The sequence below is a fragment of the Entelurus aequoreus genome, linkage group LG17 (genome assembly GCF_033978785.1).
Source record: "Entelurus aequoreus isolate RoL-2023_Sb linkage group LG17, RoL_Eaeq_v1.1, whole genome shotgun sequence".
NCBI lineage: Eukaryota > Metazoa > Chordata > Actinopteri > Syngnathiformes > Syngnathidae > Entelurus > Entelurus aequoreus.
Window position 1 is genome coordinate 43825963 of NC_084747.1, and position 26943 is coordinate 43852905.

General features: G+C 39.9%; 1 protein-coding gene across 1 annotated transcript in view; it reads left to right on the forward strand.

The window, feature by feature from the left end:
- ptch1 (patched 1) overlaps nt 1-26943 on the forward strand; it is a 132015-nt gene that overhangs the window by 98414 nt on the left and 6658 nt on the right. Inside the window, exons 17-23 of the mRNA XM_062025728.1 lie at nt 3848-4031; nt 7794-8074; nt 12606-12743; nt 12831-12973; nt 20961-21060; nt 23176-23529; nt 25188-25650. Of these exons, the coding sequence (XP_061881712.1) occupies nt 3848-4031; nt 7794-8074; nt 12606-12743; nt 12831-12973; nt 20961-21060; nt 23176-23529; nt 25188-25649 (1662 nt within the window). The 3' untranslated portion in view covers nt 25650. The remainder of the gene's footprint in view (nt 1-3847; nt 4032-7793; nt 8075-12605; nt 12744-12830; nt 12974-20960; nt 21061-23175; nt 23530-25187; nt 25651-26943) is intronic.

Below are 26943 nucleotides of genomic sequence, written 5' to 3' on the forward strand. Positions count from 1 at the left end.
TAGTGAATATTAATACAGGCAATGTTTTCATCAACAATTATTTTTTGTAAGTGTAAAAAAAAGCAAATCACTGTTAAATTCAACGAACAGGCGTGTACCATTACACATTTAATTTTTTGAACATTAATCATCATACGAGTATAAAAAGAAGCGCATTTGTCATTGTACGTATTTGGAAGAGTTGCTGATTAGAGGAAGTCTCAACTCTATACAGTAGAATGTCATTCTGTTTATCTTTGAAGGGAACATTTTAGTTTTTGTATTGCTGCAGGTGTATCTAATGTTGTACTCCTACTGCCTTAGCTCACTTAGTGTTCTTTCAAAGTAGGATTTGTGTTCTTTTGTGCGCTCTTTTATATTTGACAGTAAATTTGGAAATAGGAAGCGAGGATGGATGGTAGACCAAAAGGTGGGATGTAAGTGAGCTAAGGGGGACTTTAGTTTCTTTTCCTCTTTGGCCATGTCGGTCTATGGCGTCGGGCATTCTGGGTACTCGTAGGGGTCAGGAGAAGCAAGCGCGTGAGCAACATTTGTACAGATGTCCTGTTATTTTTATTGCTCTCCTCCATTTGCTGGGTGGCATTTCCTTCAGTGTTAACAACCAGGTTAACTACTCACAGACGTGCTCAGGGACTCCAGCCAATTTTTTTATTGTTACGCTAACTGGAGTTATTTTTTTCCCTCCCCCTCCTCCAAAAAAATCCCCATCTACCTAACCCCATTAGTAGAGCTTCACCCCCCAGACCTTTCCCTTCCTCCGAGAGGCAGGGATTTACGGCTGAGTGAAGGGAGAGTGGCAGAGTTAAGCCTCTCCTTTGCCTCCACATGCGACGGCAGAAGTAAAATATATACCACTAAATACAACATAATTTGAAAAGTATATTCTAGTGGTGTAACGGTACGCTATAATCACATTTCAGTTCGCACCTCCGTTATACCGAATGAACAAAATGTTCGGAAAAATCTGATTACAAATACATACCATAGAAAATACAGTATGTAGAAGTGATCACAATGTACAAGAAAACCAACACATGAACATGCATGAAGGAAAAAGTACCCCTATATGGTATGTCTTCCTGATATAATACTGCTTTGTGTACAAGGTAGGGCTGCACGATTTTGAGAAAAAAAACTGATTTTCTCTCCAAAATTGCGATTCGATATGCGATTTTTATATTTTATACATGAAAAATGCATAAAACTGTGAAAATAACGAGTGAAGGAACAAATGTTACTTTTTGAGTGTCCTTAAATATATTCTTGTCCCAAGGTGCCACACATTATAACTAGGGCTGCAACTAACGATTAATTTGATAATCGATTAATCTGTCGATTTTTACTTCGATTAATAATCGGATAAAAGAGACAAACTACATTTCTATCCTTTCCAGTATTTTATTGGGAAAAAACAGCATACTGGCACCATACTTATTGTGATTATTGTTTCTCAGCTGTTTGTACATTTTGCAGTTTATAAATAAAGGTTTATTTTTTTTAAAAAATAAAAAAAATTAATGCCTCTGCGCTTAGCATAGATCCAACGAACCGATGACTAAATTAATCGCCGACTATTTGTATAATCGATTTAATCGATTAGTTGTTGCAGCCCTAATTATAACAATATGCAATAGTTTACTTTCAAAAATATTTGGCTTTATGCATGCAGAACCAGAGCTTTTTGTCTTCATCATGCTCTTAAACTGAAGAAATAGTTGATAAAAACTATACAGTGTTTATAATGTAATGTAAGCGTAATATATAATAATAATAATAATAATAATAGGGCTGCCAAACGATTAAAATATTTAATCGCGATTAATCACATTTTTGTTGTCTGTCTATCGGTGTTGGCCCTGCGATGAGGTGGCGACTTGTCCAGGGTGTACCTCGCCTTCCGCCCGAATGCAACTGAGCTAGGCTCCAGCACCCCCCGCAACCCCAAAAAGGGACAAGCGGTAGAAAATGGATGGATGGATGGATGGATAATAATAATAGGGCTGTCAAACGATTACAATATTTAATCGCGATTAATCGCATTTTGCTCATAGTTAACTCAAAATTAATCGCAGAAAGGTATAATTTTTCGTCATTATTAAGTGTATCCTAGGCAGATAATTTTCAGGGGGGGTGGCTTCATATTGATGCATGACAACATTTTAACCTTCCTTATAAATTAATAAAATGTAATATTGAGCCTGCCAATCATTCTGTAATTGAGGACTCGACCAGAAATATTATGGCTGAATTTACACAATATTTCAGCCAGCCAGAAGAATTAGTGCCGTTATTGAAATTTATAACAGAAGAGATCTCCAATCCAATAAAATAGACAAAAATGTGCTGCTGCAGTGTTTATGGATTTAACAAAAGCATTTGACACAATTAATCAGAGCATCTTAATAAACAAATTAGAAAGGTATGGAATCAGAGGGATGGTCTTGAACTTGCTTAGAAGCTACTTAACCAACAGGAAGCAATACGTGAAGATAGGCGAACACACTTCCACAGACCTGAAAATCTTTTGTGGCGTACCTCAGGGATCAATACTTGGACAAAAATGGTTCAATCTTTATAGAAACAACATTTTTAAAGTTACAAAGAATTTAAAGTTAGTATTATTTGCAGATGATACAACTGTGTTTTGTTCAGGAGAGAACACACAAAAGCTAATACAAATAATAACAGAATAAATGAACAAATTAAAACTATCTTTGAAACTCAGTAAAACTAAAATAAGGATATTCGGTAACAGTAGAAGAGAAAGTCAAACATAAATACAAATAGACAGAGTAGACATTGACAGGGTAAAAGAGAACACATTTTTGTGTCTAATAATCCACCCATCCATCCATTTTCTACTGCTTGTCCCTTTCGTGGTCGCGGGGGGTGCTGGAGCCTATCCCAGCTGCACACGGGCTGAAGGCGGGGTACACCCTGGACAAGTCGCCACCTCATCGCAGGGCCAATACAGATAGACAGACAACATTCACACACTAGGGCCAATTGAACTGAACTGAAAATAGTTAACATGTTATTATTGCGTTAACTTTGACAGCCCTAAATAATAATAATGCAAGTAACCATTTAAAAAGATATAAACTGTTATTTTTCATTACTGTAGAATTGTTTACCATTGCACTGTAATTGGAAGGTAAATAACTGTGTTGTACTAAATAAATAAACAAACAAAAGAATAACATGGACTCTCATTTGTATAAGCAGAAATGTACTTTAAAAAAAATGTTGAAAGTTTTGAAAAACCCGGTTGGGCGTTGTCGTTTTGTTTATTGCCATCACGTGGTCACGGCATTCTCGCACGTTTTTCCATGTTGATGGGCTAATATTGCCCATCGGATTTTAAGCTGAAATATTATCACAATGGGACATTTCGCTTCGTAATCATAATTGATTTCCTCCTAATTTTTGTCACCCTTGCGGCACTTCTTACCAGCGTGTCGCGACCAGGTAGGCTGTCTGTGCCTTCTGTGTGGGTAAAAAAGATTGTGAATGACTGAAAAGAGGGCTCACTGTGTTCAGTTCATTCTAATATTAAATAAATGCGCTCAGAGCGATGCACAGAGTGAGACCTTCTTCTCCCTGTTTGAAGCGAAAAACCAATAAATGCGAGGCTCAACATTTCTGATTGGCGAACATGGCTGTCATTAAAATGCCGGTGACGATGGAGAAAAAAAGGAAAACCTCAGCCTCGATGTTGATTCGATGTGGATCAGTTGTGCATCCCTAGTACAAGAATCATATTATTTACTTAATGAACCCACCGTTTCTTCACATTTGTGTTTGCAAAGAGCATACAATAACACTCCTCTCTCCCTTGCTTTGGTAGCTGACCCGTCACAGGCTTGTGGACGCAGACGGGCTCATCAACCCCGGGGCCTTCTACATCTACCTGACAGCTTGGGTCAGCAATGACCCGGTGGCATACGCCGCGTCGCAAGCCAACATCCGCCCGCACCCTCCTGAGTGGCTCCACGACCGCACCGACTCCATGCCCGAGACGCGCCTCAGCAGTAAGTAGATTTGTGTTCACAGAAACTAGACTGACGCTCGTCATTTTACACACGTTGCAGCAGCACACGCTACTCACTGTTGCCCCTTGAGGAAGAAAGTAGTATCACGAAAGAGAGATGAGCGATATGACCTAAAATCTAGATCACAATATACAGTATATTGCAGCCTCTTGTGATAACAACATATTATTGGGCATATGATTAATAGAACTATTTCAAAACGGTTTGCAAAAGCTCGTAATTTGGCAGCATACGTATGCGGTAACATATTGCATCGTTTCCAGTTGTGTTATATTCTCAAAACTTTTATTATTTTACTTGTTAATTTACTGTTGTTATTTATGTTGTAGCATGTGTCTATCTGCACTTCCCTTAAATTGGAATAGATATTTATTATTCTGTTGTTTGGATACTTTACATTAGTTTTTGGGCAATACAACAAATGTGGGTATCAATCCAATACCAAGTAGTTACAGGGGCAGTGTATTGGTTATTAATGCTGATACTTCACATTTTCAAGATCATTGAAAATGTTTAATGTAACATGTTTAATCATAATTATATTCAGACAAAAAGAAAAGATAGGTGTGTAACATTATCAATCAAATAATATTGTTATGATTATTTCCTTTTATTACAAACAATAATTTGAGCTAAATAAAGTCAATGGTGCAAAGTAGGTAAACATAAGCAAAAACTACTTGTGGCTTTGATTTAAATCCTTTGGTTGTTACCCTTAAAGGTCTCCTGTGTCCCGGTACTAATTTCCTAAGTTGGTAAATAAAAAATAACAAAAACGACAAAAGACTGTTTTGCCGTAATGAAAAATATCAATCTAATCACTGTAGTACTGACCATAAAGTGATACTGTACTTGGTATCATTACTGTTGATACATGCTTTGTAATGGGTGTATTTTTAAATTTTTTATGGATCATGTTTTATAATATCCACAAAGTTCAGTGAGCAGGTTGTGTTATGTGTGACCATGTCTGTTGACATTTTGTGTTGGTTAGATCTTTGTTGTTGTTGCACCATGACTAGGGAAGGTTGTTTGCATATTGTCTATCAAAGGTCATTGACCTGACTTATTCACGTTGTCCACTAAATGGTAACATATTAGCAGCATCAAATTTGTCAGACTATTAAAACAAATACAATTTCCCTGTTGGTAACATTCCTTATTTATTAACTCATGACGTCTCACGGGCCAGATTGAAGACGTCGGCGGGCCGCACTTGGCCTGTGGGCCATAGTTTGGATACCTCTGCGCTCAACATTTACAAAGTCGATTTTAGTTTTTGTGTAATACTACTAACAAACAAAGAGTGATTAAAAACGTCTTTGAGCGGTGATTCTCAAACTGTGGTACATGTACCACTAGTGGTAAGCAGGCTCCATCCAATGGTACGCCAAGGAACCACTTAATTAAATATTATGATGACGTCACTTGAGCCCTAATCAAAGGCCCTTCAATGAAAGTCGTTACAATCCGACTCCTTTAGGCTGTAGTCGATGTCAAAATAAACAATTAGGCACAAACAGAACCTTCTATCACTCAACACGAGTTGGAACAGAATGTTCTCCACATTCTCCGCTTACGTCCGACCTTTCCACCTCTTAGCCAATTGCCACGCAAATCACACGCAAACAATATTGATATTATTTATATTATTGATGTTATATTTATTTTAGTACAATGTTTATTTAACTTTTCTGTTCAATTAATTTGATTGGATTTACTATTGAAGTTCAATGTTTTATTTTCCTATATTCAAACAATGTTACTGTTCAAACTGCATGTTACAGTAGCTAAAAATATTAAATATACTTGTTAAATAAAATCTTGGTCTTGTTTTTAGTGAATACTTAGGCCTACTACACTACTGCATTTTAATGTTGGTCATTATTGTCAGGTTCAAACACTGATGACATGTATTAAACAGACGAGAAGCAAGGAATCATGCAAATACAGAGTTCAATTTGGCTCAATGAGGAGACACGTGTTTTGGGCTGTATTCTAGTTACAGATCCAAACTACGTTCTAAAAGTCCAGCCCGCGTGCTTCCTCTATTTATTTGGAAGGTCCCTGTTACATCACTGAAGCTGTCGCTGAGGGAAGGGGGTGATCTCGACAACTCCAATTAGACACAATATATGATTATACAAAAATGCAAATGTATTGACGCTGGTGCTATCGCCCCGTCTCTGCTTTGTCTGCGTCCTGGTACCCGATGTTCGGCCTTGGCAGTCAGCAGGCCGAGTCTGGACACAACATTGATAGAGACGGCTGGCAATCTTTTGGATTGCCAGCTTTGCACAGATACAAAAATGCAGATAATAACTATAGCAACGGCCCTTAAGCATAAAGTTGTGTGATAATATATATACATGATTATTCTAACAATTATGGTGGTACATAGAGAGCCAAGTGATTTCTGAGGTGGTACTTGGTGAAACAAGTTTGTCTGTCTGCCTTAGAGCAACCTTAACAAGTTTCTCTTGCAACTCACTGCTGCCCCCTAAGGAAGACAGCAGTGCTACAAAACAAGGTGGACATGACCTTCCTTTCTGCAAAGTACATTTTTGCATAATCTTGGTATTTTGGCTGAGTGGGGAAACAAATAAAGAAACTGTACATATTAGTAACATTAAATTACCAAGTTACCATATATGGTCAGATTTTTCCATAATATTGGAATGTAAACACTGCACCACAAAAAGACATCACCTTTTCTCCTTTAGTTGGCTGTGTGAAGTTCAAAAACAAATCTATGTTGACATCATTGTAACCTCCTTACCACTTTTCCATAGTACTCGCTGCAGCTGAGTGAAAAACACCTCGGTCCAGTATATGGTTAATAAGTCTTTTTCTGAGGTCCAGTTGTGTATTCACTGCATATACGCCGTGTGGTTTCTGGTTATTTTCTCTCGTCTGCCTACTTCTTAGTCCCAAGTGAGCCAGCGGACGTCACTGTGCCACTGCGGTGGGTGTGCAAGATCAGGTTGCAGACCAAGGCGCGACTCACTGTGGTCGCTCTAATGGTGCCCGCGGTGAACGCTATAATCCGGACTACCTACCGTGGAGACCCCCGCCATTACGCACACTCTGTTCTCATTTCCCTGCCCCTCAAGTGGACTGTAATTTACATAAAACAATAAATACAGTCATGTTGTCGTTTGATTCCACCCTGTGATTTGGTACCGAGAGAGGAAGCTCTCCACGGGGAAGGAACATGATTGGTTAACAAGGGGAGACTGAGTTTGCACAATTGGATAACAAGCAGGAAGTCCTTTTTCAGCAAGGGCAATATCATTGGATAAGCAACAGGAAGTGGTTGACAAGTCTCCTAATGGGAATTTAAAGTTGAGAGTATAATGCTGCACATGCTTACAGCGGCACAAATAGTTGGCGTTACATATGTATGCCCGATATATGCATCTTTAATACACTTTTACGTGACAACGCGAAATTTAGGGCGTTGTAATGGCCACCGATTCCGAAATTGCAATTACGGCGGATCAACATAGGCTCTGACACTCTGCTGTGTCTGGAACTGATAGACCCTCATTAGCCCGCCTGGCCCACAGACTTGCTGGGGTAGACTCAATGGAGCTCTGTTTCACACTGTCGTCCCCCCCCCCCCCCCCAAACACACACACACCCACACACACAGATGTAGCTACTCCACAGGCTAGACATTGGCAGATTAGCCAGATTTATCATCTGGAAATGTCATTAACGCTATTGTTTGTTTGTCAGTCCCGGCCGCCGAGCCCATCGAATACGCACAGTTCCCCTTCTACCTCAACGGGCTCCGAGAGACGCCGCAATTTGTGGAGGCCATCGAGAGTGTGCGGGTCATCTGCAGCAACTACAGCCGACAAGGCCTTCCCTCCTACCCCAACGGCTACCCGTTCCTCTTCTGGGAACAGTACGTTAGTCTGCGCCACTGGCTAATGCTGTCCATCAGCGTGGTGCTGGCCTGCACTTTTCTGGTCTGCGCCCTCTTCCTGCTCAACCCTTGGACAGCCGGCATCATTGTGAGTATCAGTAAAGACACAAATCTGAACAATCAAATAATCCTATTTCTGGCTCCAATCCAATAGTGGGCAGCACGATTAACACATTTTTGCTAGCTAATGGTAATGGTTTAAGTTTGTTTGGAACCTGCGTACAAGGTAACATTGGAATACATCTCATGTTTATAATTTCAGAATTCCACATGTCCGACAGATCTTAAAACAGATCTTATTTTATTCCTACATTTTCTCCACATCCGAGCAATCAGTAAATATTTGTTCAAGTGTTTAATATACAGTAGACACTTGATTTACGAACTTAAGTGGTGGTTCTTGAACAAGGTTCATAAAATTATGGAAAATTGTATATTGAAGCAAATGTCTCCGTAAGAACCATTGTAAATATGAATAATGGTTCCAGCCTTGACAAAAGTTTATATTTTAGTAAAGCTTTGGACGCTTTGAACACAATATAAAGTGCTATGCAGTACTATACAGTGTATAGCAAACAAACATAATAAGGTGGTGATGGGTCAACTTTCTCTTTGACGAGCCAAAACATCTACAAAGACAAGCTGAACTGTCCTGTATATGCTGCTCTGCCAACACGCGCAGACACACACAGAAGTCCCTTTGGTGCCCTCACAAATGGTCAGAAATCACAAAAATGCTTAACTTTAACAACCATATTGCTACAATAACAAACATTAAAAAATAATAATAATAAGATCCACTTTACATTACATTGTCATCGGCAAATGAGCAGTTGACGAGAGGAGAGAAAGGAACTGACTGAGTGGGAGAAGGGAGGGGAAGGGGAGAACAAAAGTAGTTACAAAATTAATAAATGAAGCATTCGTAGAAAAAAAAAATGGATTGCACAGAGAGGCATATTTGGCTCGATCTTATAGTTTATAAATTGAAAAGTTCACAACAAGAGGGGTTGGTAAATCGAGGTTTCATCGTACAATGGCAGTTGGTTTCAGTTGTTCTTATTTAACCATTATTCTGTAAAATAAAAAAAACTACAGAAATGACACAAATCTTGCAATATATTAAATATTATTAAATATGTAAAAAAAAAATTGTTATCCTGCTCACTGTACTTTATTAATGGCCATGAAAATGTTACCTTGCTTGGAAGAACTAAATAATGTCTCCAAAAACAATTGCCACTCAGGGAGGACAGTGGTATTACCAGATTGGATGTGCTGTGTTTGTGTAAGCGAACTTTTCTACCCTTGAACTGTTGTAAACCAAAGGGTAAACATGTAAAATGTAAAATACACCACATGGTTGCGCATGTATTCTACACCTAAGCTTGACCCTATAAGTCAGATAGGCTTGAAGTTGATCACGCACTTACTGTTGCTTTCGGATGTTTAGTTAAATGTGCGCTACTCCTTTTTTAGGGGATTGGCAAGCACACATCGGTAGAATTTGAGTGGGAAATGGTTTAAAGACAAAGACAAAACAAAACGTCTTAGCACTGGCAGCATTTCACAATCAATTGGCCATAAGTCATTGACCATTTGTCGAATCAATATGATACCAGTATTTTGATGTTATGTGTATTACATGTACGCTAGCATTTCTTCCAAAGTGTAGGGGGTGCTGCAAATCAGAATCGGAATCAGAAATACTTTATTAATCCCCGAGGGGAAATTAACATTTTCAGCACAATGCCAAATGTCATTTTTTTCCCCATGAATACTGTGTGTGTTAGTTTTTCAGGTATATTAATCCACACCTCTCGACATTTAGTTGAAAGAATGCCATCCAAGTGTTTCCAAATGTGTATGTGTGGTCCAGGAGATGTCTCCAAAAGAAGAGCAGGAAGAGAAACTAGTCTGCTGAGTATTATTGTAGGCTCAGTCACCAGTGTTTATCTTGCGCTGTTTTGTTTGGGTCCATCTGTTTAGTCTAGTCTAACACTCCCAGACAGACACTAACGCTCTGAAATAGATGGGGAGAGGACACAACGTTTTGCTCTTGACTCTAAACCTATAAAGTTAGATTTTATTTCCATCCTCCCGACTCCTCCTCTCTTTCCTGTCGGTGGTAGAGTTTCCAAGGAGACACGCAAACACGCAGGCGTGTGTATACCTGCACGCATGCGGCTTGAATGTGCAAACATAATTCACAGAAAAACATGTACACACGCACGTCGCTCTGGTTTTTCTCTGCGGTGGGCTGTATTTTATGGCAGGCAGCAGCCCCGGCCACCCGAGTTTTCGGACACAAGGGGACAAGGCCCTTGTGTTCATCCGTCCTAGTTTTACCACAACTTCAAAAGACAGGTTATGGAGAAATGTCAAGTTTAAGTGTTTGCTCTGTCCAGACCTCAGTAGCTTTGCTCACAAAATGTATGTGTGTGTATATATACATATATACAGTTGTGGTCAAAAGTTTACATACACTTGTAAAGAACATAATGTCATGGCTGTCTTGAGTTTCCAATAATTTCTACAACTCTTATTTTTTTGTGATGCAGTGATTGGAGCACATACTTGTTGGTCACAAAAAACATTCATTAGGTTTGGTTCTTTTATGAATTCATTTTGGGTCTACTGAAAATGTGATCAAATCTGCTGGGTCAAAAGTATACATACACCAATGTTAATATTTGGTTACATGTCCCTTGGCAAGTTTCACTGCAACAAGGCGCTTTTGGTAGCCATTTACAAGCTTCTGGATGAATTTTTGACCACGACTCTTGACAAAATTGGTGCATTCAGCTAAATTTGTTGGTTTTCTGACATGGACTTGTTTCTTCAGCATTGTCCACATGTTCTCAACGGGGTTTAAGTCAGGACTTTGGGAAGGCCATTCTAAAACCTTAATTCTAGCCTGATTTAGCCATTCCTTTGCCACTTTTGATGTGTGTTTGGGACCAAGACCCAACCTCCGCGCTAATGATTTTAGGTTGTCCTGTTGAAGAGTTTGAGGGCAATCCTCCTTTTTCCTTGTACCATTTACTCTCTGTAAAGCACCAGTTCCATTGGCAGCAAAACAGGCCCAGAGCATAATACTACCACCACCATACTTGACAGTATGAATGGTGTTCCTGGGATTAAAGGCCTCACCTTTTCTCCTCCAAACATATTGCTGGGTATTGTGGCCAAACAGCTCAATTTGTGTTGCATCTGACCACAGAACTTTCCTCCAGAAGGTCTTATCTTTGTCCATGTGATCAGCAGCAAACTTTAGACGAGCCTTAAGGTGTCGCTACTGGAGCAAGGGCTTCCTTCTTGCATGGTAGCCTCTCAGTCCATGGCAATGCAAAACACGCTTGACTGTGGGCACTGACACCTGTGTTCCAGCAGCTTCCAATTCATTGCAGACCTGCTTTTTGGTGGTTCTCGGTTGACTCTTGATCATCCTGACCAATTTTCTCTCAGCAGCAGGTGATAGCTTGCGTTTTTTTTCCTGATTGTGGCAGTGACAAAACTGTGCCATGCACTTTATACTTACGAACAATTGTCTGCACAGTTGCTCTTGGGATCTTAAGCTGCTTTGAAATGGCTCCAAGTGATTTTCCTGACTTTTTCAAGTCAATTATTTGTTTTTTCTGATCTGTGCTGAGTTCCTTTGACTTTCCCATTGTCGCGTTTGTAACCGTGTCTAATGACTGCATCACATGAGCCCTATTTAAATGGGCTCAGAGAATCATAATCACTCACATGAAGTCAAGAGGCCATGCCATGGAGCTAATTTGATTTGATTGTAGCTTTTCTACATCACCAAAATTGATCATGTATGTTGCTGTATGTATACTTTTGACCCAGCTGATTTGGTCACATTTTCAGTAGACCCATAATAAATTCATAAAAGAACCAAACTTCATGAATGTTTTTTATGACCAACAAGTATGTGCTCCAATCACTCTATCACAAAAAAAGAGTTGTAGAAATTATTGGAAACTCAAGACAGCCTTGACATTATGTTATTTACAAGTGTATGTAAACTTTTGACCATGACTGTATATATGTGTATATATATATATGTATATACATATATATAAACACACACACACACACACACACACACACACACACACACACACACACACACACACACACATATATATATATATATATATATATATATATTTATATATATATATATATATATATATATATATATATATATATATATATATATATATATATATATATATATATATATATATATATATATAATCGAACACTGCTAGAACTTGCATAATACAATTAGAGCCACACCACCTTGTGGGCGATTATGTGCATAGCCTGTGTTGGCTGACTATTTCCACACACACACACACACACACACTCACACTCGGTGTTCCCTTCTTTGCCCACCCTTTTCAAAGGATTTGGGCCCCATGTAACCTGACGCCTGTCAGCTGATAATGGCATTTACTCAAGGTTCCTGTCCCTGGCCTCAGTGGTCTCCATATGCACACATACCGGTACATTTCTCCCACACATGCTGGTACTACTTACAGTACTGTAACACATCTGTAGGATCCATCCACATTTTGAAATAACTATATTGTGCTTCCACGTAGGTGCTGGTGCTGTCTCTCATGACAGTGGAGCTGTTTGGCTTCATGGGGCTGATGGGAATCAAATTGAGTGCCGTCCCCGTGGTCATTCTTATTGCCTCTGTGGGCATCGGGGTTGAGTTCACTGTCCATGTGGCACTGGTACGCATGCAAACAAAGAGATGTGCTTTAGTTGGCTAGGTTCTAAAGAATGAGAGCTAAACGTATGTGTGTGCTTGTGTGTTGAAGGCCTTCCTGACAGCAATAGGGGACCGTCACAAGCGGGCAGTGCTGGCACTGGAGCACATGTTTGCACCGGTGCTCGACGGGGCTTTCTCTACGTTGTTGGGTGTTCTGATGCTGGCAGGATCGGAGTTTGACTTCATCGTCCGGTGAGTTGACACTTATGGATGTGTTATGCTACAAGCTGACAGGATTGCCCCTACACGGCTCGATGTATGAGGGTCTTTGTGGCGTCAGCAGACCACTGAGACCATGCCTCAACCTGCATGTTGCACAGGAATCTACCTGAGATGCTGGTCATGCATGAAGAGGGCCCGCGCCCTCTTTGCTTTCCCCCTGTAATCCTCTTTATTTATGCTGCCTGAATAACACCTCTTTTTCAGCTAGTTCTGCGGTCTTTCTCTTACACATCCCTAATCTGCTTTGTATATCCTTTTCTCTCCTATCGACCCATGACAATGGATATAAGAAGTGGACTAATCTGATATAAGAAGTGAGACGTGTAACCAGGACGCTATCAAATGGCCTCACAAATTATTGTCTTGGGACACCCAGGCGACACATTTGTGAAAACCCCAAAGATGTGTGAGGCACTAGAATGAACCCCTGAAAAGAATGGTAGAGGAGGGATCATGGTAAACCATAAGGTCATCTGTGGTGTGCTCAGTATGAAGGATCCTTAGGATCAGTAACCCCTTTGTGAGATGGGTTTGGTACATGTTGGATTGGAACTCAATAGATGTGGGGTAATGCTCTTCTGGTGTCAGAAGTGGGATAAGTAACAAAAAATCTCAGAAAAGGACCTCATCACTATAGTGATTGAATAGGGCCTCTGTTTGGAACCTGTGTGTTGTAGCCATGCTGTGGAATCTGCTCCTCAGAGTTTCTGTAAAAAGAAATGGTGTCAGAAATTGGATGAACAGTGAGTCTATAGCATGGCCTCGCAAAGGACCCCTTGGGACAGGTTACACCTGTGTAATACACCCCAATGATGTGTGAGGCATGAGAATGATTTGAATGGGGCACATGTGGAATCTGCTCCTTTGACATCCCATAAGAAAAGTTGTCAGAAGTGGGATGAACCGTGAGGCTATACTGTGTCCTTGCAAAAGGACCCCTTAGGACAGGTGACACCTGCGTGATAGATGTATGATTTAAATGGAGCACCTGTTTTTTGTCTCACCTCTACCAGCGATGCGTGAGGTACATTGCGGTTTGGAATTTAATAGACGTGGGTTTAGATTAATACTCTCAACTCTCTGCTGGTGTCAGAAGTGGGATGGGTAACAGTACATTTCACAAATGACCCTATACCTACAGTGATTGAAATAGGGCATCTGTCATGAACCTGTTTGTTGTAGCCATGTTGGGGGAAACTGCTCCTTTGAGTTTCTGTTAAAAAAAAATGGTGTCAGAAATTGGATGAACAGTGAGTCTATACCATGGCCTCGCAAAGGACCTGTTAGCATTGTTTAAAAAAAAAAATCCTTAGATTTTAAAGAAAAAAACTGGCAGCTGAGTCACCCGGATTATACTGTAAAAATAGAAGTGGTACAGTTTGTCCATTTGCAGTGATGCACTGTAAAAACCTGGCTGTAGATTTAGGGACCTGAGCTTTTTTTTATTGTAAAAATAACTGGTAGCGATTTTCAATTTACAATAATTCGGTGTAAAAACCACTGCTAAAATCCTGGCCACTAAGATACAGTTTCTTCTTTTTTTTGGCGTACGGAAGGTACGATAGGCATTAAAACAAGTTATGTTGGTACACCAACACCAAAAAAGGTGTGCAGCTATGTGAGATTTTGTGTCTCCCATGCCTGCCATGTCCAGGGTAGGACAGGGGACGGAAGAAGGGTTGAAGGTCACGAGAAGGAGGAGGATGGAGAGGTAAAAAAATATGAATAAATAAGGGGAGGGGGTTAGAAGAGCAGGAACGTCCTTTTGAAATCTCTTTCAGCTAGTTTTAACAACCCTCACTAGACATTTATAAGCATAGTGGGGAGAGGACGCACAGGCTGGGGGGGCTCAGAACGCAGCTGTGGAAAGCCTGGTGAAGTGGAAATTAAAGCCGACACACTGTGGGGGCTCTGTGTCAGGGGTTTATTTTCTGTGTGTGTGTGGGTGTGGGTGTGTGTGTGTGCTCTCGTAAGCATATGGGCTGCCATACAAGGTTGAGGAAGACGAGGCTGAAGACGAGGAATGATTCTATACGTTCACGCCGGCCAGAGTGTTATGAGAAGTTTCCAGTGAGCTCAGTGAATAATTTCAGTATGGTCGCGTGAAGCCGCAACATGAGGTTGCTGTGTAATTTACTTGGCCTGCTCCTTTAAGAAAAGGCAGCGCTCATCACTGTGAGGTCCATGTAACCTCCAAACACGCAGACTTCAGTCACTTCTTCCTCCTCCTCCTCCTTCCAAAGTACGCTCGCTCCAGCCTGCTCTCTGACCTTGTAATCATGAGGGTCAACGATGGCGTGCCTGCCAGCAAGAGCACACACACACACACACACGCACGCACACACGCACACTCACACACACACAGAGAAGGCCTTCGGGAGTCTTCTCTCCTCACGTCCAGTGGTGTGCTCTGGTTTCGGACTCAGTCCCGGGCCTCCATTTAGAGGTTCTGCTGTTGTCTGAGCAAACAAAGCAGGGCCCCCAAGACGGCGCAGTAACAACAAGGCCTGCTCGTATTTTTCCTGCTCGCACTGAAAAGAGTGTTTCCCCTGACTTTTCTCCGTCAGCCCCTGTGAATGTTTTCATTCTAAACAGCACGGCGGGGGCACTGAGCCCCGGTATGTGGGCCGCACAGACGCGTGTATGTGTGTGTGTGTGTGTGTGTGTGTGTGTGTGTGTGTGTGTGTGTGTGTGTGTGTGTGTGTGTGTGTGTGTGTGTGTGTGTGTGTGTGTGTGTGTGTGTGTGTGTGTGTGTGCATCTTAAAGGTGATGTAGGCTTAAGCTTCAGATTCTGCATGCTGACTCTGTACTTTTCTAGGCACCGTCCAATTTCTGCCCGCTACTACTTGGTATCAATTCACGTAAAATGAAAATGTGCCGTATTTCGATACCTTTGGCCGGTTGCGGAATAAACACCGGCTCAAACACTTGCAAAGGAAACAAGCACTCAAGCAGCATTCAGAGCATTCAGCCAAACTGTCTCAAGGTAATGTTGCATTTTTCAACGCTAACAAAGCAACTACCGTATTTTTCGGACTATAAGTCGCTTCGGAGTATAAGTCGCACCGGCCGAAAATGCATAATAAAGAAGGAAAAAAACATATATAAGTCGCACTGGGGTATAAGTCGCATTTTTTGGGGAAATTTACTTGATAAAACCCAACACCAAGAATAGACATTTGAAAGGCAATTTAAAATAAATAAAGAATAGTGAACAACAGGCTGAATAAGTGTACGTTATATGACGCCTAAATAACCAACTGAGAACGTGCCTGGTATGTTAACGTAACATATTATGGTAAGAGTCATTCAAATAACTATAACATATAGAACATGCTATACGTTTACCAAACAATCTGTCACTCCTAATCGCTAAATCCCATGAAATCTTATACGTCTAGTCTCTTACGTGAATGAGCTAAATAATATTATTTGATATTTTACGGTAATGTGTTAATAATTTCACACATAAGTCGCTCCTGAGTATAAGTCGCACCCCCGGCCAAACTATGAAAAAAACTGCGACTTATAGTCCGAAAAATACGGTATGCCTGATAGAAAACACTGAAACGTAAAGTAAGGTTCCACTTTCCCAAAATGTTCTACTTTGATGCTACATAACTTTGGATTTTCCATAGACATGCTACTGAACAGCAATAGCAATTTTATAAGGCGATTTCAACACCTCCAAATTTGGTAAGGAAAACTACAACTAGATGCACATTAAAATCAAACAAAGTATGTAATAGGTACTGTACAATACTTAGAGTATAAACACTTTGTAGGGTGCAACAGTAAGTCTAGACAGACATTCAGCCACATGGCAAAGACTACTTCTTAGCTAGGCAACACATCATAGACTATACACTACTGCCATCTAACGTCTTGGAATTGCAATCGCATGCAACTATGCAAACCATATAATACTTGCAAATAAGGCTATGAAAAAACAACTGGACATCACAGTTATCCTAATCAGCTAGTTATTACATTTGTATTTTATTAGCAAACAATTAACCTTTTTAACATACATAAAAGTAACGAAAATGTATACTGTATGGATTCCCGGGTACCATGAATTGGTAAGGTATCAGTTCAAATGTAAAAGTAGTCCGTAGTCATGTACATGTGGTCAGTGAACACATCACAGCAGTAAGTAAAATTGGTGGAATTGATCCATGTGAACACGTCCAATAGACAAGAGATTTGAGGAAGCTGTCGCCATTGTCGAGGCCTAACTTGTCTATATTTCGTCAACGCAGTCAATTTTTTTACCAGTGAAGAATTTCAGAATGTAATGTCTGTTAAGGCTCAATGTCCGTTCAAATTGTGCGTAATCTACAGCTTTTATCTCTTATTTCATAAGCAAGTTTCCCTGAAAAAAAAAAGTTCATTATTACTTTAAAAAGAACAAAAACTTACCTTTTATTTAACTAGGAAAAAATCCCATTGAGATTAAAAAAATATTTTTCAAGGGGGCCCTGGCCAAGAGGCAGCAAAGTTACACTTACAATTACATTACACATTAAAATGACAGGATGGACATCAATTAAAACACTTACAGATAACTGGGGCTGCTTCAAATTCTCTCAGTTTAGATTTAAGAGCATTTGAGGATAAAAAATCAGTCAGCTTCCAGTCTCTTTATAACATATTCCAAGCACAAGGAGCTGCATAGACAAAAGAGTTGGTACTTCTCTGAGAAATCAATGTACAAATGTAATCGGGCAGTAATCCCAGAAGAGCCTTGTAAATAAAAGTGTACCAATGACACTGTCAGAGTAGGCCATCCCACCCGAGAGTACAAGTCACAGTGGTGAGTCATGGCTCTACCGTTTGTGATGAACCTCAAAGAAGCATGGTAAACACAGTCCACCATCTGAAGACAGGAACGAGTAACATTCATATAAAAAAGATCACCATAATCAAGCACAGATAAAAAAGTGGCAGAGACAAGGCGCTTTATTACACCAAAAGAAAATCATCTCTTATTACGGACGAAAAAACCCAATTTAAGTTTTAGTTTCTTCACCAATAAAATGTTTAAAAGTGAGAGAGTCATCAATTAAAACACAAAGGTATTTATATTCATGCACCACTTCTATGATATTCCCTTCGAGAGTGGACACTACCGGGGGAGTTTGAGCCACCTTCCTATGTTTGGAAAACAGCATAAGTTGTGTCTTGTCAGCATTGAGAACCAGTTTTAATAATAATAATATTTGTAAAAAGCACTTTCCATTGAGCAAACAACCTCAAAGTGCTACAGTGTATTAAAAAAATAAAATAAAAAGATAATAAAAAGAAATAAAAACTAGAACTAGCACGCATACATCTAAAAAAAGGTTTTTTTAAAAAGAAGGGTTTTTCAATCTTTTTTAAAAGCATCCACAGTCTGTGGTGCCCTCGGGTGGTCAGGGAGAGCGTTCCACAAACTTTGAAGTCTGTTTGTTCACAGCGCTACTTCTCTGAAAATAATACACATTCATTTTTGTGCTTAGCCAAGACTAAAAGTAAACCGATAACATTCTTTTGTCCAAAATACTATACGTTGTTTCTCTGGCTAACGCTGACAGCCTACTAAATGCTACATGTTTCGATTCAATGTTACCAGTGTGAAAATACCATGAACACACCAACAAAGTGATGATTGATCGTCTCACGGCTGCTATGTAGGCTATTCGCCGTCTCTTTATCGGCTCACTAACCCAAGTTCCTTGGATTTGCTTTCATACTGGGAATGACAAAAATCTCACCAAATCGTTGTTTTGTTTTTTTACTGAAGCGATCATGACAACGATTGTGGCAGTTAACGATGCCGCCCGTTTGCGCCATGTTTAGAACTTCTTAAAGAACAAAAGTTTTGCACATTCTTGCATTCAGCCGTGTATGTAAGCTATTCAGAGGCCAGCAAGACCCACAATGCATTGCAATTATTACATCAAGTAGTGCTGGGCGATGTGGACGAAAAAATATACCTCGATATATTTTTACTTAAACTCGATATTCAATATTATCGCGATATATTTTTCGGTGAAAGTATACATATAAAGCAGGGGTGTCCAAAATGTTTCCACTCAGGGCCACAGACTGAAAAATCAAAGCATGCGGGGGCCATTTTTATATTTTTCCTTTTTTTAAAACCAATACAATATATAGGTTGTTTTTTTTAACCTTTATGGCTTTCCTCAAGTTTGGTCTTCGGTACCCGGAAGGGTCTCAGTCATAAAAATGTTAGAAATAAGTCATAAATTATTATTTTTTCATTTAACGCTTGAATCACGAGATCAACTTCAGGTCTGTCGTTATAACGTTCTTTTAAATTTTGTTTTTATGTTTATGCCCTTTATGTCAAAACCCTTATTTATATGGCAAACACACAAACTATGCAACATTTTCCCCCAAAACATTTCGAAGTGGAATATTTGATGTGAAGTAATTGGAACCTTAAATAGGTCAATAATTCATAACAATAAAAAAATAAAAAGAATAGGTGTTGAAAATAAGCCACATTTTTTTTTTTTTACTATTAACGCTTAAGTCTGTAGATCTGTTGATTATACGATTTTATAACTTTTTCAATTTTTTTTGTTTGTTTGTTTGTTTGTTGCCCTTTTTGTGAAAGAAAACTTTGTTTCGCACAAAATATGCAATATTTTCCCCCCAAAATATTTCAAAGTGGAATTGTTCCAGTGAAGTAATTGGAGCCTTCAATAGGTCAATAACAGTCCGCATGGCAGCTTTGTGTTATTAGTGTCAACATTGCCACTTTTTCTTGTTACATTTCACCTGTTTACTCTTTTATTACACTTTTTCATGTTTTATATTTTTATTGTAGTATTTGCAGAATGTGCCGGGGGCCGTTAACAAATTAGCTGGGGGCCACAAATGGCCCTCGGGCCGCACTTTGGACATGCCTGATATAAAGATATTCATTTTTGAGCGATATTCAGTGAACCTACAGGTCCTATGACTGGCTGACTGACAAATAGTTGGCAGAGCTCTCAAATTTATTTTAAGACGTGCGGTGAAGCCTTACAACACGTTTATAAAATTGTGTCTGAAGTTGATGAATCCATTCATATTTCTATGATTGTTGTTTGTATTGTTTTATATAAATGGCTGTTTTATGTCCCAAGTGTGCCCTGGATAGAGCGGGGAGTGTGCGTCTCTTACCTGATACATTGGCCATTTAATTAGACCAAGGGGGATTGTGTGGAGTGGCTCGGGAAGTTCACAGGGGCTTAGCACAGGAAAGAAGGGAGAGAAAAGCGAGGGAAGGAAATAAAAGACAAGGTGGCTGTAAAAGCGGAGGTGGGGGCACTCACTCGCTTTGTCCCCCTCTAGATTGTTCTCGCTTCAAAATTCTATACCCTCCACTCTATTCCTTATGCTCTTCAAACAGAGAAGACGGAGGCCCCTATCCTCTCAACTGCCCCTCACCCCTCCCCTTTTTTACCCCCTTCACATTCCTCACTGCTTTGTTTTCTCCATGTTTTGCTTATACACCACACACACACACACACCAAAGAACGGGTACCCTTATCCCCAATCATCCCCTCCCCTCCCAAGTCACTATTGAATTAACCAGCACTGGCTAATTATGCTTCCTCTTTTTCTTCTCTCTGTGGCGTCTTTAAGACTAACTCTCTTTTAGCCTGGACTTAGACACACACAAGGTACATTTCTCTTTTGCGGTGCATGTCTGCCTGTCTATGTGCGTGTGTGTGGTGGGGGCTTCATGTTGAAATGTGGGGAGTGGTTGAGTGTATTATTTGATTTAGCTTGTGTCTCCAAATGTCTGTGGTTTGCGCAGGTATTTTCTGTCTGAATCGTTCCATTTCCATTTTTTTTCACTTTTTTTTTAATGAAGACTAAGCGGCATGTTGCTCAAAGGTGTTTGCATGCAACTGTTCAGATTTATTACAGTACACTCATATAATGTATGTGTTTGCAGGTATTTCTTTGCAGTATTGGCCATCCTAACAGTGCTAGGGGTTCTGAACGGATTGGTCCTTCTTCCAGTGTTGCTGTCCTACTTTGGGCCCTATCCTGAGGTAAACATTTGCTTTGCCTAATGATTAAGGGCCTGATCTACTAAGATTCAATATACCACCCCAGCAAACTGCAAACCGCAAACTATAAAATTGTGTGTACTTTAGTGGGTGTCTGCGTGCACAATTAAAAACAAGTGCAAAAATGCAGTATTTTGCGTGAGAAACAACCTAATAGCCAGTTTTCTCTCCAAAATTGCGATTTGAATTGCAATTTTTATATTTTATACATAAAAATGCATAAAACTGCAAAAATAACCAGTGAAGGAAGACATGTTACTTTTAGACTCTTAATCAACATATTTTTGTCTAAAGGTGCCACACATTAAAACAATATGCAATACCGTATTTTCCGCACTATAAGGCGTACCGGATTATAAGGCGCACTTTCAACGAATGGCCTATTTTAAAATGTTGTTCATATATGAGGCGCACCGCATTATAAAGCGCATAGAATAGACGCTACAGTAGAGGTTTGGGTAGTTGTGAGACCTGTTGTGGCTCAATATTGGTCCGGATTATAAAGCGCACTGTCAGCTTTTGAGAAAATTGGAGGTTTTTAGGTGTGCCTTATAGTGCGGAAAATATTGTATGTTACTTTCAAAAATATTTAGCTTTATGTCTACATCATGCTCTTAAACTGAAGAAATAACCGATAAAAACGATACTGTGGTTATAATGTAATCATAAGATATAATAATAATGCATGTAACCCTATAAACTTTTATTTGTTATACTTTAGAATTGTTTACCATTGTACTTAAACTGGATGGCAAATAACTGTTGTATACTAAATAAATACACAAAAAATAAGATGGACTAATTTCTGTAAGCATAAATTTAACTTGAATAAATATTAGACATCTTAAAGTGGATTTTGTAGTCTGAATAGACTAGATGTAACCCAGGCCTGGGCAATTATTTTGACTCAGGGGGCCAAATTTAGGGAAAAAAATGTGTCTGGGGGCCGGTATATCTATTTTTAGGAACACTAATACACAACCTCACAATAATGTCTCATTGAATGACAGACCGCCCTAAAAAACGGATTGGAATTTTAAAATGTTTTACTGAATGAGACACCCAGAATGTACATGAAAATAAAGAATTTGGGATTCACAATATAAACTATGACCGATAAAACACTAAATATTTACAACGTATGAACGTCACAACCCTCTCGATCGACATATTTTACAATCAAGCGAAACGCAACAATAATGCAACAAACACAGCGAAATATGAACGCGAAGGGTAAAAAACAACAACAAAAAACACCTACAATCTGATGTATCACTAAGGCGTTTTAATTCGCAATAATTTGCTAAAGCAACGTTTCTTACCTTCTGGTACCTGCTGATGTGTATTTGGGACTGGCATAAATCCTGAAAAATTGCGTAGTCGATAATCTTCTTTTTCTCTATCTTCTTATTGGACATTCATTCTCTGCTGTTGTCATTTCTAATATAAAGTAGTGTAACGTTCTTACTTATATCTGTCAGTAAACTCGCCATGAAAGCGCTAAAACATACCGGTGTAGTGAGTTTACATTATTCACCCAAGGGACTTTAGTTATTAGAGAGTTCCGGTCGGACGGTTTCTCACGAGACACATTTCCGGTGTGGTTGTTTCCGGATGAGGAGATGCTGCTTTGTTATTGATTTAAGTAAAGTCTGGATGTCATTAAAACAGTTAGCTCCATCTTTTGACACTTCTTCCACTCCCGTCCTTGCACGCTACACCGCTACAACAAAGATGACGGGGAGAAGACGCTGCCGAAAGTGAGCCACGTAAATAAGACCGCCCACAAAACGGAGCATCCCGAAGCGACTGTCAGAAAGCGGCTTGAAGATGATCTGTAAAACATCATCTATGCAACATTTTGACCAAAGAACCACCATTTCAAGTTATGTAGAACACAAGGAAGTGATTTCAATTTAGAAAAAAATAATAATTATATGACTCCTTTAATGCGCCCTATAATCCGGTGTGCCTAACATATGAAAAAAGATAAAAAATAGACCATAGGTGGCACTACAAATTTGGAGTGTCATGAAGAATGCGTGGTATGCTCTTATAATTTAAGTGCCCTTTCCTCTACTTTCATTTATATCCCAGGTGTCTCCAGTGGATGGACGCTGCAGGTTACCCACCCCCGACGCCCCCTCCCACGTGGTCCACTTCTCGGTCCGACCTCAGCCCACGGCGTCTGCCTCGATCACCTCAGGCGCCGCCTCGGACTCCTCAGATTCCGAGTACAGCTCCAACAGCAGCGCGTCGGGCGTCAGCCAGGAGCTGCAGAGCTACAACACGCCCTCTCATAGAGGACAAGCGGGAGTGGAGCAGCAGCAGCAGTACCGCCTCCACACCAGCAGGAGCAGAATAGGCAGGACAGAGGAGGAAAGGAGGGCAGGATCAGGACACAGGCGCTCAGCCAGGCAGCCCGAGCCTGCAGCCTTTAGGATGTCCTCGGTAAGAAGACTTTTGTCACTCTTTTTAGCACAATAAAACTGAACAATTCATTCATCTGTTAAGAATTATTCTTATTGTCAATTAATCTTGTCTTGAAATAATTGAATTGCAATGACAATAACGCTTGAAGTGTCACTTTCCTTAAAATTCTGCCACATCAAACTAATATCCTATTTTAAATCTATTGATGAAATGTTCATATTCCCTATAGTTATTTGGTATTTGTTTATTTTAAACATGCATGTGTACAGTTTCTCATCACAACACGTCCGAAAAGGAGTGGGAAGAAGCAGGTCTTATTTAATCCCACCCCTCTTCCTTTGAATAGCCATTGCTAAAACACTTGTTCACTTCCTGTGATCAATCTGTAGACCAAGGAAATACTTAGCACATATCATGATTATTAATTTTTAATGAACAAACATGCATAAGCTAAACTTTTTACTAGAGATGTCCGATAATGGCTTTTTTGCCGATATCCGATATTCCGATATTGTCCAACTCTTAATTACCGATTCCGATATCAACCGATACCGATATATACAGTCGTGGAATTAACACATTATTATGCCTAATTTTGTTGTGATGCCCCGCTGGATGCATTAAACAATGTAACAAGGTTTTCCAAAATAAATCAAGTTATGGAAAAAAATGCCAACATGGCACTGCCATATTTATTATTGAAGTCACAAAGTGCATTATTTTTTTTTAACATGCCTCAAAACAGCAGCTTGGAATTTGGGACATGCTCTCCCTGAGAGAGCATGAGGAGGTTGCGGTGGGCGGGGGGTTTAGGGGTGGGGTGTATATTGTAGCGTCCCGGAAGAGTTAGTGCTGCAAGGGGTTCTGGGTATTTGTTCTGTTGTGTTTATGTTGTGTTACGGTGCGGATGTTCTCCCGAAACATGTTTGTCATTCTTGTTTGGTGTGGGTTCACAGTGTGGCGCGTATTTGTAACAGTGTTAAAATTGTTTATACGGCCACCCTCAGTGTGACCTGTATGGCTGTTGACCAAGTATGCGGGGCATTCACTTTTGTGTGTGAAAAGCCGTAGATATTTTGTGATTGGGCCGGCACGCAAAGGAAGTGCCTTTAAGGTTTGTTGGCGCTCTGTACTTCTCCCTACGTCCGTGTACACAGCTGCGTTTTAAAAAGTCATACATTTTACTTTTTGAAACCGATACCGATAATTTTGAAACCGATACTGATAATTTCCGATATTACATTTTAAAGCATTTATCGGCCGATAATATCAGCAGTCCGATATTATCGGACATCCCTACTTTTTACTGATCTTTTTTTTAATAATAGAGATTTGTTTTCATTATTGGTAGTACTCTTTTTTGTATTTTTTTATTTAGACATAAAAAATATTTGTCATCTGCACAATTCAAAGAAAAAAAAATAAAACAATAAAGCCTGCTTGTATTTAAAAAAAAAAATAGTACTATGAAAACAAACAAAAAAAATTTAATATTTTGTGTGTACGAAAAGGAGCAGGATGTTATGCCTCATCACTCTGACATGATAATATGATTCTCAATCAATACAATGCATGATCTTACTTTTATTTGCTATTATTATTATTATTTAAGTATTTTTTTTAAAATTTGATTTATTATTGGAATACTAAACATCACTTAATTGTTTCCTTCTCAGGGTTCTCAGGGTTGTAATGCGCGGCCACCACCCAGCACCACTCAACGTAACAGGGACCCCAAGGGCCAGCCGTCCCGGCATGCCCAACCCCCACCCCGCCCACGCACGGACGCTTTTGAATCCTCCACAGATGCCGGGGGCCACTTTGGCGCTCACAGCCACAGAGAACATTCTGCGGGCCATCGGGGGCGCCCCTCCACTCACCACCACCCCAACCCTTACGGCCAGCCCATCACCACGGTGACGGCGTCAGCCTCCGTCACCGTCGCCGTCCACCCCCCCGCCGGCTCCTCTTACCCGGGATACACTGCAACGGACAGTTACTGCCAGGAGGAGCCCTCCTTTCAGGACCCCCATGTGCCTGCGGACCCCCGCACAGGTGAAACGGAGGTGGAGGCCATGGAGCTCCAGGATCTGGAGTTTGAGGAAACTGAAAGCAACAGAGGGAGGCGGGCCAGCTGAGGTACAACCTTTGATTATTAAAAGGTCTCATTTAATAATATTTGTCATTTGTCTTAGAGTGTGTGTTGGAAGTGCATTGTTACAGAATATAGCCTTGATGCTGGAATTAGACCTTTTTAGAGAGTTCTTTTGGTAAGCCTTTCTGGGAACACGTCATTTTGTGTCTGTAGCTTTAATGGTGATGTTAATGAGCCCGGTATTGTGTACTTTTATCTACTTTTTACATATACACTGTAATTCTGCACTTGTCTCAAAATAATAGATGCCATACATCAAATACCATATACAACAACGTAACATTAAGGAGTGGGACAGGAGGACACACATTTAAGCAACTAGCATAGCATTTAAAACATCATCATACTAAGTAGAAATGTCCGATAATATCGCACTGCCGATATTTCGGCCAACGAATGCTTTATCTCCCGGGGCAACCATTCTCCCGAATTTCTCCCGATTTCCACCCAGACAACAATATTGGGGGCGTGCCTTAAAGGCACTGCCTTTGCGTGCCGGCCCAATCACATAATATCTACGGCTTTTCACACACACAAGTGAATGCAAAGCATACTTGGTCAACGGCCATACAGGTCACACTGAGGGTTGGCAGTAAACAACTTTAACACTGTTACAAATATGCGCCACACTGTGAACCCACACCAAACAAGAATGACAAACACATTTCGGGAGAACATCCGCACCGTAACACAACATAAACACAACAGAACAAATACCCAGAGCCCCTTGCAGCACTAACTCTTCCGGGACGCTACAATATACAATATCGGAACATCGGATATCGGCAAAAAAGCCATTATCGGACATCTCTAATACTAAGTTAGCCTATTTGCTGAAGAAAAACAAAAAATATCTAACAAATGTCTCTAGCTGAGGGACACATTGTTGGCAGAGAGCCATGCTTTATTTTAAGATGCATAGTGAAGCCTTTTTTTCTGAGATTTTCTACATTTGGCGCATACTAGGGATATAACCATATTTAAATTTCATATCACGGGTATTGTGACCATAATCATTATCAGTATTGTCACTGTATTGTTAAATGTGCTCAAAAAGTACTTACACACACATTGAAATTAGAGATGTCCGATAATATCAATATTATCGGTCGATAAATGCTTTAAAATGTAATATCGGAAATTATCGGTATCGTTTTTTTTATTATCGGTATCAGGTTTTTATTTTTTTATTTTTTTTTTATTTTTTATTTTTTTATTAAATCAACATAAAAAACACAAGATACACTTACAATTAGTGCACCAACCCAAACAACCTC